We start from the raw sequence: 11,506 nt of genomic DNA, 5'->3' as shown, positions 1-11,506 counted from the left end.
CGGCGGCGGCGGCGGTTTAGGGTTTTTAGGCGGAAGCGGACGTAACCTAGCGTGATACCATGTAAGACAATAAGCTTTGGGGGGAACCGGCACAATCCTCTAGGGGTGGCCTATCACATATATATATAATGAGGTGATATACAACGTTACAATATACACATGTAAATACAGTCTAACATGATGACTGTTTAATTTTATATTGGGGTGGAGATCCGAGACGGGATCGCAATCAGAAATTCATTGCCACTGGAGATGAGATGGTGGGGAGCAAAGGGAGAAAGTACAAGGGAGGAATGTGAGGTTTAAGAGTGTCAAGTGCCAGCACATAGCAAAAGCTTTTTTGCTCCATGACAATGCCGCATCCACTTCTCGCTATTCCGCCTGCCTGCCATTCTGTTTCAGGCCTGCCTACTGACTGACCAAGCAGACCCAGAATCAACTTAAGTCATGGTGTTCCTGTTCTTCAGTTATTATTTCAGTGGGAACTTGATGCATCCCAAGATCCAGACGATGAATGTTATAGATAGACAGATAAAAAATTTATTTTCAGTTAAAATTGAACTGACAAGTAGTAGATGACTGTAAAGAGTTTGAGGGGGTGTACGTTGTTGTTGCTCTTGTTCTTGTTGTTCCTTCCTTGAGCATCAAGGGCCACAAAGGAGAGGGCTGGGTGCAGTATTCACATACTGGGCAGCGTAACCAACTGAGCAAGCAAACGGAGATTCGTTTGAGCTATCAAAGGCAGTGGAAACTCGTCTGAAAGAGCAGACTTTCAGCAAGCACGAGACTTGTCTGAAAACTGATGTTTTTGTTATCGAAAAAGGACCGATGTTCCTTCCAAGTTTTAAGCCACTGCATATTTGAGGGAAGATGGTGTCCAAGGACTAGTCGGCATTCCAATATCATGTTTGAAATAAATTAAAATTTTACAGAAAACATCCCAAAACGTGCTTCAGACAGACAGTTGTACAACATAGACTAAAATTGGTTAAAAGCACATCAATCCGCTGCTATGGACACGCAAAAAGGTTTCATTTCATTATGGTAATATAGTTAACTGCACTATAACCGATTATGTGTTTCAGAACAGAAAAATTGTACAAACCAAACAGACACCAATGCATTAGAGGAACGCAACACGGAGGTTTAAAGACCAGCCGTTTAACATCATGTGCCGGTCAGACATTCTTGAGCTTCTTCATCTTGGACGGTGGCCACCTGCCCTTCTTCCTCAGCCGCCTCTTCTGGACGAGCCGCTTGCGCCTCTGCCTCAGCTTCTTGGCCACCTTCATCCGTGCCCTCTGCTCCAGGATCATCTGCTGCTTGGACTCGAGCGGCATGTCCTCGATAGAAGCCGCTGGTTTTGGCTTCTCTGGTTGCTCCGCGGCATCAGTTGCACCAGCCTCTGCAGAGGCGTGGACAACTACGGGCATTTTCTTGGCAAGAGAAACATGGCTAACTGAGGCGCCGGTCTTGCACTGAAGTCTCGAGGCTACAAGAAGAGCAATGACAAACGACACTTAGTAGGATCTATGCTTACACTACACCGATGTAAACATTGAAATTCTGAGCTCATGTACGTCACATGATTCGTAGCATATGTAATGTGCAGTAGCTAAATTTATTGTGCTTTCTACTATCGTTAGATGGAATTGCTACAGAAAAGATATGGCCTGTCTATGCTTACACTGATGTACACATTGACATTCTGAGCTCATGTGTGTCACATTGCTCATAGCATATGTAATGCGCAGTAGCTAATTTTAGTGTGCTCGCTACTATCATTAGATGGAGCTGCTAGAGAAAACATATGGCATGTAAACTCAATAACTCGTCTGTAGCAACCTGCAAACCGCGAGCTGCCACGGTGTGCTTACAGGTTTCATCAAGTGTCCGTAGCGGTGGCCTATGCTAGTAGCACTAAGTTTGAAAGGAGCAACCTTGTGAGGTAGTAGTAAATGTAGGCTAGCAGTGAAAAATGAACATTCTTCCAAGAAACTGGTGCAGACAGATTGTTTGAAGAAATTGAAATTCCCGGACGAGCCATTCCCATCGAGGACAAGCAGAGACGCCGCGACTAAAATTACGCACGCCCGAACTAATTCCTCCACCGATTTCGTCATCGGACTTGGCAACAAGGGATCCCCCAGTAAGTACTAATACAGTACTACTTAGCCATGGAACCTCAACGAACGTACGGGGCAATGGCAGGATGATGCATAAGGGCAGCTTACCGAGGTAAGGGACGACATTATTGTTGGCGGCGGAGCTGGAGAGAGCTCGGGCACGAGGAGCGGAGGAGGGGGAGGGGGCGAGGAAGGAGACGGTGGGGGACAGGAGGAGCGCCATGGCTGTGGATTTGGGTTCTGGCCTATCCTATGCGGAGGAACACCACCTCTGCTGGGGGGATAAGCCTGTACAGGGAGAGTGCGCTGCGGTCTGATCAGAAATCAACGGACAGAGTTAGTCGCGCTTGAAAAGGGCTGAGATGCTCTGCTCCTCACGTAAGAAAACATAAAGCCACAGCATTTCATATACTATATTTTTAGCTTAACATCACAGCATTTGATTTCATTTTACAGTGGATGTATTATTTTTCAACAATTCTATGCAGGCGCACATGTTGTAACATGCTATTGTTTTAGGGTTTCTGGGTTGCACAAATATGACCAAAGGTGGCCACTTGATATGCATTTTAAATAGTGTAAGAGCATACCAAAACGTTTCTAACCGCTAAGAGCAACTCTAACATAGACCCATATCAGCCAGCTAGCCTTCATATTTGGTGGTTGGACGAGGACGAGCCCTCCATCCATCCAAGTATTGGTACCACAGACATTTTGGGAGACACACTTTCTTTAGCCGCCGCCATTTGGTGTCACCCCTGCTGGCCGGACCGTTCCTGGACTTCCCATACTTCATTGCCGCCCCGCAACTGTTTCTCGCCATCTCGTCGTGCCACTCCTTCCACCGCTCGATCTCAAGGTGTTTGACGACTTACCCCGAGGTAGATTTCGCCAACGTTTCTTGTAAATTTAGTTTAGCAGCTCGTAGCTCATATAGATGGCATAGGATTCACATTCTATGTAGATGGATCCACTAGTAGAGCTATTTTTGGACAATTCATCATTGGATTCAAGCTTGAGTCCGAGAGTAAAATCATGGACGCCGAAGATGATATGTTCTCTTGATGGTTGCTGACTGGATAGCGGCAACCGGCACAAAGAGGGAGCGTGCAAGATCACAGGTTGGTCGTGCGACATTTCATCAAAACAGAACAGAAGGCCACGAGAAGCTCATGTGCGACTACTTTCTGTCGGGTTGTTCCATGGATGTTCCGTTGGATCGACGACATGGAAGCTAATGAACCATTCTTCCGGGAACAGAGAAATACCATGGTTTTCCCCTTATCATAAAGTGAATGCGGCACTTCTGATGAGTGCATATGGCATGCATGCAGCTCTATTGGATGATTATCTTCAAATGGCTGAAGATAAAATCATAAAGTGCACAAAAATGTTCGCTGAAACAATCATGAAGGTTTAAGGAGCGCAATATCTACGAGCACCCAATGACAAGGATACGGCCAGGCTTCTATTAATGAATGCAGCAAGACGCTGTCCTAGGATATGAAGATTATTGGTTCCTCATATCCCTTGAATACAAATAAAATTAGAGCTCAAATACAAGTACTTTCGTCCTGCATTTTGTGTCAAAGAAAAAAAAAAGAGGGAGTATATCCAAGTACAAGCATGTAGACAGATTATTTGTTCAATATCACAAAAGATAATCATAACCTAAAATACAGGGTTACAGATGCATGATGTCTGAACATCTCTTCAGGAAATTAACAGATTTTGTGCAGGCCGACAGTGCAGTCATAAACATAGGTGTTAAGTAATAGTATGTCACAGTATAGTAACTGATAAATGTAAACTGAATGAATCATATGAACAAATGGAGAGATCAAACGGACAGCTGGAGTATATGATACTGCGAAGATATCTTCCATCTTCATTTTACCATCGCGTACCTAAGAGTACCGATATTTATTGCATTGCAAGTTCAGATTCGGTTGCCACCATTGGCTAATGCCATGGGCATATTTGAAGTCCGGTGAAGGGCTCACGTTTACAATTAAGTCTGCAGATGGAAGAAGGTGCAGCGGTTCTGATTCCCATCCTAATGCCTTGTAAAACAGGTCTCCGATTGAGTTTTGGGTCGCAAGCTTCTCAATAAATCCAGCACCGAGATCCTCCATGTTCCTACGATGCTGGAAGTACCCAATGTACTCTGAACATACATGGTCTCCTGGATTAACAAACAGATATGGCGTCCATGATAACAAAATGTTGAATGATTCTTCCGCAACAGACCTCTGATTGTTCCCCTCGGTTTTTGCTTTCAGTGCAATAGTTAGTCCCGCGGTAATAACACTTCTTGCAATGCGGAAACCATGCTTTACCCTCTCATCCCTGATTCCCTCTATCGGAGCAGCGACAAACGGTGGATTGAAGAGAAAACTATCCAAAAGAGCGCCCTTCTTAACCATGTTTCTTCCAGTAAGGATGGCCGTACCTGCACCCAGTGAATGACCAGCTAGCCAAATCGGGGATCCAGGGAAAGCTGAGGCTACATTTTGAACAGCTTGCATCGCAATTGCAAATCTTGAGGTCTTATGGAGACCATTTTGAACAAGCTGGAGGTCAAGGGAAAGATCTCTAGAAATAGTTTCCTTCTCAGTTATGGTGCCTCTGAAGGCAATGATAAATCTAGGGGCATCCTGGGCAGAAGCTTCTTTACTTGAAGGAGGGTTGAATTCAAATATTGCACCGAATATAGACAAGTCAACATCATCGACAAGCTTGCGGATCATCTCAAAATGGAAGAACTCCCACCAAGGAGGTGCTGCGGCGTCAACAGATTTACGGTTTAGTTGCCGGTCTCTCTCCAAAACATACACGGCCTGAACTAAACATGCAGCCACAGATCTCCTATTATTCTCGCAGTTCCTTTTGTGGGTCCAAAGAAAAGAGAGAAAGTTACTACCTTATGAGAACAGGACATAAAATGGAAGCTGAGAACAGGACATAAAGTGCAAGCTGAGAACAGGACAACATAGGGCCAGTTCTTTTTGGGCTTATGGCTGGCTGTGGAAATAAGCTGCCCTCTCCCCAGGCAGCTTATTTCCACAGCCAACCATAAGCCCCAAAAGAACTGCCCCATAGTCATGTACCCCCTCCATTCCATATTAGTTGTCCCTGATTTAGTACAAAGTTGTACTAAATCAGCGACAAATTGTACTAAATCAGTAATCAGCAACATCTTTCCTGAAAGGGTAACTTACTTTATGCCATCCAAACGAACAATGCTTTTGAATTTTTTTATAACCCAACAATAAAATAACTAAATAAGTTTGAAAATCCTTTCTCACTTTTCCAGTACTATTTGTATTGCTCAATTCTACTTCTATTTGGTTACAGTAGTTTTCCCCATCTTGTAATCCTTTTTTGGGTCAAGGTACATGATGTTATTGGTAGATGACCCATCCATCGCTAGATGTACGGCTAGGAGATTTGCTAAGCTGCCAATGGGGGCCAACAGTTAGGTACTAATTTTTTGGGGCTCACCAACCCCCAGCAGTGTAATAGTATCTATGGCCCCTTACTTGACAGTTAGTGGCATCGAGTTAGGCTGGGAAGATGGTAGAGGCACTGAGGCACCCAGCGATTACATTGGGTGGCGATTTTGCTGGGCGGAGGTGGAGAAGGTAGGCAGATGCGAATGCAGAAGAAAACAATGGGACAGCAAGATTGCGTCAATTAGGAATGAGGTGTGTGTTGGTGCCGTGGTTAGTTGTTGCAAATCATGTTCTAATGTAGTGCACCCAGTTAACCCATACACACCCATAGAGATGCAAAGCAAATGAAGTAACAAAACATAACTAGTCTGTTCTAGCACTCTACATTAAGCTAAACTTAATACTTTTTCAATTCAAGCTAAACTTAATTTTCACAGTGATTTTGGCAATCTTCTCCTCTCTCCTCCAAGGAGGCAACATTATTGAATTAAACAATAACACTTGTATTCAGCAAATTCACATGTTAGCACACATCCAGATGTGGAATGTTTTAGTGGAACCTAATTCAAGAACTGCTGCCCTGACAAACAAAAATTGCTTATTCCTGAAGCATGCGCTGTGATGAATGTGTAGAGTCATAATTTTTTTGACCAGTAAACGTCAATGCACAACTGCATATAGTAACATAAGAAATGATAATGAGGATTGCAACTGATTCTGATTGAAAAGGGGCAATCTCGAGGTTATAAGTATGCTGTCTACCAAGACCATGTCAAATGCTTTTCAATAAAAATGAGAGTTATTTCATTAGAGAAAAATAGCCTACATAAAAGATGAATAATCCAAAGCCAATACTGATGAAGCTTCAGGCCACTTTGGGTTAGGCCATAACCGGTGTGGAGTTGGCTGGAGATTGATTGCGTACGATAGCAAAAATTAAACAACTAATGCCTGGCCCATTACAGCCATAGTTATGTCCTGGTGTGGATGCCATGTTAAGAACCAGTCGGTGACTTGGGGTTCATTAGTGCCTCCTACCATAAAATTAATCCTATGGTCTTCACTGAAATATAAGAGATGAATATAGGTCTTGCAAAATTCTTCAAAATCTTTTGCATAGTCAAATTTAGGATTAGCTGGAATAGAATGAAGAACATAATTACATAGAGATCTAAGGTGAAAATATGCATGAGAAGGAGAGAGGAGTTTACATCACACATTCCGTTTTCTATCATATGCTCAAAGTTTACTAACTTGCACTCCTTTCTATGTTTCTAGAGGAATCGTTGGCAAGAAAATAAACACCATAAACTTGAATATATCACATTGTGTTATCTACCAATTATGACTGATGACTATGATAAGTTCCGTAAACATCACTGGTTCGGTGGGATTATTTACCCGAGCAAATGCTAAATTTATGTAATCAGGAAAAACAACATGAGATATACAGCTATTGGGATTAAATTAAGCAACACATAGCGACAGAATCTCATAAAAGTACACAGGTCTTTGCAACTGGACTTGAATCGGCATTTAACATAGCAAACATATTGGATTCAAATGTAAGCTCTATGCAAGTGCTATCTATCAAACACTTGCAAAACATTATAGTTAATGTTATGTAACATACCAATTAACAGGATTAAGATATGTCGGCCCTGAGATACCAAAGATGTCTCTCTCCACAGCCATCAGGCTATACAAAGCTGCTCTTCAGTTGATTGGTTTTTATAGTGAAGAAAAACATAGCACTGAAATAAGTAGAAAAGGTCAGCACATAAAAGTACAAATCTTCAAATTGTTGAACTCTTCAAGCAAAACATATACAAATGCAACATCGGGGGAGCATTGCAATCAAATACTAAAGAAAGGGGCAACTCTATTCCTTAGTGTACGAAGTCTAAAACTTCTGGCTCAGTTCAGCAGACAGGTTAAATCAGTGTTCGTTCCAACTATGGATAGCAACTGATAGCTGTGAAATAAGGTAACTGGCGGTCGAGCATTTCAGCCTTTCAGGGCCAATCAGGCAAGAAAAGGTATCAAAGGAGAGGAAGTTGGCGGTTGAGAGGAAAATCGGTAGCGGCGGCACGAGTCTGGAAGAATGATCTTGAACAAGCATTGGAGAGAAAAATAGCAACGACATTTTCGCCTAAATTGGATCCCCGCCTGAGAAATCCAATCAAAATCGAGCGAATGGGATGAAAAGAGAGGCAACGGATAGATCTTGCGGGGGGATGGGGATCAAACGAATCTGGGACAGAGGAAGAAGAGTGTTACCTTGACGAACAGCGATGAGGACGGGACCGGAGTGGGAGGGGAGGGACGAGAGCCGAAACTGACAGCCTGTTTGGCAAACTAATGGAAGGGGAATGGGAGTTTAACTCTAATTCCCTTTCTCCATCTCAATTACCAGCCCTCCCCAGGTAATAGATATGTGGGACTTCTACACGAATTCCCCTTCAACTTCCCTGTTGAATTCCCATTCCATCTAAACAAACAAAGGAATAAAACTCTCTGTGCCTCAAACTCCCATTCCCTCTCTCAGGGTGGGGGCGCAGACAAGATCTCATGGCAGCAGGTAACTTGTTTAGAGCATCTCCAGTCGTTGGTCCACCAGAAGCCTTACGTCTTGGGGCGGGCCGGCGCTAAAATCGGCTCTAGGGATGATTGGATTCCCAGCCGCCGCCCTCAGGTCGTCTTCAGGCGCCAATATCGGTCTATTTTTGACATAAATATGCCCGCCTTTCGGCCCACTTTCGACGAAAAAACGGCCCGCTATCGGCTCATATTTGCCGTGGTTGGGCGCAAATTCAACAGAAGTTATTTTTATCACATCACAGAAAATCAATAGAAATCAAATAGTTCAATACAAATTATATAGTTCAACGACCCAAGTTCAATTCTCAGAATTGACAGGTGATGCACAGGGGTTTTTCCCCGTTTATTGAGGATCAAGCTTGGTGTGTGGTGGAACCACTCATCAATAAATATCCTGATACTCATTTAAAAAATTCTGAGGACCATGTTTATCTTGGTACTCATACTAAAATGGTCGTATGCAACCTTAGTTGGTGCAAAGGCCGGGAAATGAAAATCTCTCCCATTTTTAGGGCAGCTAATCGGTTTATACACCAGGCCCCCACTCGGGTCGCCCCCTGCTCGGGCGACTCGGGCTCCCCAACCCTACCGCCGTCGGGGCCTAGCCTATCCTCCTCCCCTCCTCCTGCCGCCGTCGGAGGACGCCGCCGGCTTGCGCCCGGAGGCCGACGGCGGTGGCGGGGGCTCTTCCTCCCTCCCGCATCTCAGGGGTGGCGGGACCCCAATATGCGTCGAGGTGCGGCCGATCTAGAAGCGACGGCGTTGGCTTCGACGGCGGCGGCGGTCGGCCCTACCTCGGGCCACGGGCGGCTGCTGCGGCGGCTGGCCTGGATCGGGCGGCGATGCGATGCGGTCTTCGACGGCATGTCATCTGGCTTTAGATCGGCGGCGGCGTCGAGGGCCTGGTGGACTGCTTGGCGGCACCCATGGCAGATCTGTTCTGGCCGGTGTAGCCAGTGGTGGTGGTCATCTTCTTCGTCGGTGGTGGCCGACCAGAAGCTTGGTGATTGGATCTCGAGATCCATCATCTAGTCCCGGCTGCGAGTTGGGGAGACATGGTTGCCGGTGAAAACCGAGCCGACGGCAGGCGATCGCGGCGTTCTACGCCGTTACCTTGATGAAGGCATCATCGTGTAACTATTGTCGACCCACTCATGCTGCTCCGGGGGAAACCCTAGGATTTGGTGTTCCAGATCGGACGATGACGGCACTGCGGTGTCGTTTCTCTCTTGGGAGCATCGTTTGTGGAGCAGCGCTGGAAGTCAGAGGCAGGAGGTGGAGCGGCTTCGTCTTTCATGGAACTTCGGTGGAGATGTCAAGTCATGCATGACCGATAGGTGCTACGCTTGGTCATGCCTGGTCGGCAGGTGCTACGCACGACAGATCCTCCAAGGACTTCAAGCTGTGTCGGCTGGTGATACTTGGCAGCATGGCGCTGAGGTGTATCAGTGGCGACCGCGACGTGTTCAGCTGTTTGCGCGCAGGGAGGAGGTGCCGTTGGGCGCCGTGGTGGCGTTGACGATAGCTAGACCGAGCAAGGTTGATGCAGCAGTACAGTTCTGAAGATGGAGCGGTGGCAGTTGGCGGCGGCGGCCTTTGAGAGCACGCCGGACCAGTGTGTGCCCCAGACCCTGCAAGTGGCTAGGTTGGGGTCTCAGGTCTTAGATGTTAGGCTTGGCTGCGATGTCTGTTTGGTATTAGGCCCAGGCTATCTGCGCCCCTTCATCAACTGGATATGTGTAGCGATAGTTTGTTGCTTAGAGGGTGGCTTTAGTCTTACTGTTGTATTGATTTTGTATGGTCTTGTGAGAATAATTAATAAAGTGGCCATATGCATTGCCCAGATGCAGAGGCCGGGGGTCACCCTCCTTTTCTATAAAAAATATAGTTCAACAAACAAAAACTCATATTTCCTCACACGTCGAGCTAGTCGTTGCCCTTAAGCCTCCATAGGTGCCCCACCGATCCTGCTGCAGTTGTTGATGCACCTGTGGGTTTCGGATCTCCTAACGCATATTGAGGAAGGCATTCCAGGTTACCGGTAGCTGGTGATCAACCTGCGCAAGAGGACCCTGCCTGCAATATGGTTCAGTGTCAAACACTGGCTCTTCCTGCTCGCTCTCAATGATCATGTTGTGCAAGATGACACATCAAGTCATGATCTCCCACATTTGATCTTTCAACCAGGTCTGCGCAGGGTAACGGACAACAGCAAATCGAGATTGGAGCACACCAAATGCCCGCTCGACATCCTTCCTGCAAGCCTCCTAAACCTTCGCAAAGTGGGAGTTCTTGCCTCCTGGCACAGTGTTTGAAATAGTCTTCATGAATGTAGACCATCTCGGATAGATGCCATCAGTTAGGTAGTATCCCTTGTCGTAGTGCCGCCCATTGACCTCGAAGTTCACCGGAGGAGAATGACCTTCAACAAGCTTGACAAAGACAGGGGAGCACTACAGCACATTGATGTCATTGTAAGTTCCTGGCATACCAAAGGAGTGCCAAATCCAGAGGTCCTGTGTGGCCACTGCCTCAAGTACCACACTACAACCGCCTTTGGCGCATTTGTACATCCCCTGCCAAGAAAATGGACAGTTCTTCCATTTCCAATGCATGCAGTCGATGCTTCCAAGCATCCTAGGAAATCTTCTTGCTACATTCTGTGCTAGGATCCGAGCAGTGTCTTCAGCATTGGGTGATTGCAAGTATTGCGGTCCAAACACTGCCACCACCGCTCTGCAGAACTTGTAGAAACACTCAATGGTCGTGGACTCGGCCATGCACCCATAGTCGCCGAGTGAATCACCGGGAGCTCCGTATGCAAGCATCCTCATAGCTGTCGTGCACTTCTGGATTGAGGTGAATCCAAGTTTACCAGTGCAATCCTTCTTACACTTGAAGTAGTTGTCGAACTCCCGGATGGAATTCATAATCCTGAGGAAAAGCTTTCGGCTCATCCGATAACGGCGCCGAAATACTTTGTCGCGGTGCAGTGGAGCGTCGGCTAAGTAGTCGGAGTAGAGCATGCAGAAGCCTTCCAGACGATGCCGTTCTTTGCTTTCAGCCGCCCCGGCGCCGAGCCACCTCGCCGCGACTTTTCATTGCTCGCGAGCAGGCCGGCGAGGGCGGCGAGGACCATGAGATGCTCCTTGTCCTGGACGTCAGCATCAGCTTCCTCCTCTAGCAGCGCCACGAGCGCCTCCTCGTCGTCCGAGTCCATCACCAAGCAGACAAATTGCCGAACACCTGGCGCGCGTGGTAGGCACATAGCTGTCGGGATACTGCCATGCGTGGCCGGAGCACCGAAAAACTTGCCCGGAAGGT

At 46.5% G+C, this 11,506-nt stretch overlaps 2 protein-coding genes across 2 annotated transcripts; both read right to left on the bottom strand.

The window, feature by feature from the left end:
* Positions 1 to 1,013: 1,013 nt before the first annotated feature.
* LOC123069707 (50S ribosomal protein 5, chloroplastic) lies at positions 1,014 to 2,492 on the bottom strand. The gene is made up of 2 exons (XM_044492640.1): positions 2,235 to 2,492; positions 1,014 to 1,492 (listed from the first exon to the last, which is right to left on the bottom strand). The coding sequence occupies exons 1-2, from the start codon at positions 2,347 to 2,349 to the stop codon at positions 1,179 to 1,181; spliced, it is 429 nt and encodes a 142-aa protein (XP_044348575.1). The 5' UTR covers positions 2,350 to 2,492; the 3' UTR covers positions 1,014 to 1,178.
* A 1,080-nt stretch (positions 2,493 to 3,572) lies between these two features.
* LOC123069705 (GDSL esterase/lipase At4g10955) lies at positions 3,573 to 7,999 on the bottom strand (the record flags this gene model as incomplete). The annotated part of the gene is given in 3 exon segments (XM_044492638.1): positions 3,573 to 5,012; positions 7,215 to 7,335; positions 7,862 to 7,999. Coding segments are annotated over 2 exon segments (1,041 nt in total). The 3' UTR covers positions 3,573 to 4,033.
* Between the last annotated feature and the right edge of the window lie 3,507 nt (positions 8,000 to 11,506).

Source organism: Triticum aestivum, chromosome 3B (assembly GCF_018294505.1).
Source record: "Triticum aestivum cultivar Chinese Spring chromosome 3B, IWGSC CS RefSeq v2.1, whole genome shotgun sequence".
NCBI classification, from domain to species: domain Eukaryota; kingdom Viridiplantae; phylum Streptophyta; class Magnoliopsida; order Poales; family Poaceae; genus Triticum; species Triticum aestivum.
Note: the sequence above shows the minus strand (reverse complement) of the source record. Positions and strands in the feature narration are given on the sequence as shown.

What these genes read in the sequence shown, in the direction of transcription:
- LOC123069707 (XM_044492640.1), bottom strand. Translation starts at nt 2,349, where the DNA reads ATGGCGCTCCTCCTGTCCCCCACCGTCTCCTTCCTCGCCCCCTCCCCC. An exon ending in TAATGTCGTCCCTTACCTCG is followed by an intron (nt 1,493 to 2,234) that starts GTAAGCTGCCCT and finishes CTCTTCTTGTAG; the next exon opens with CCTCGAGACTTCAGTGCAAG.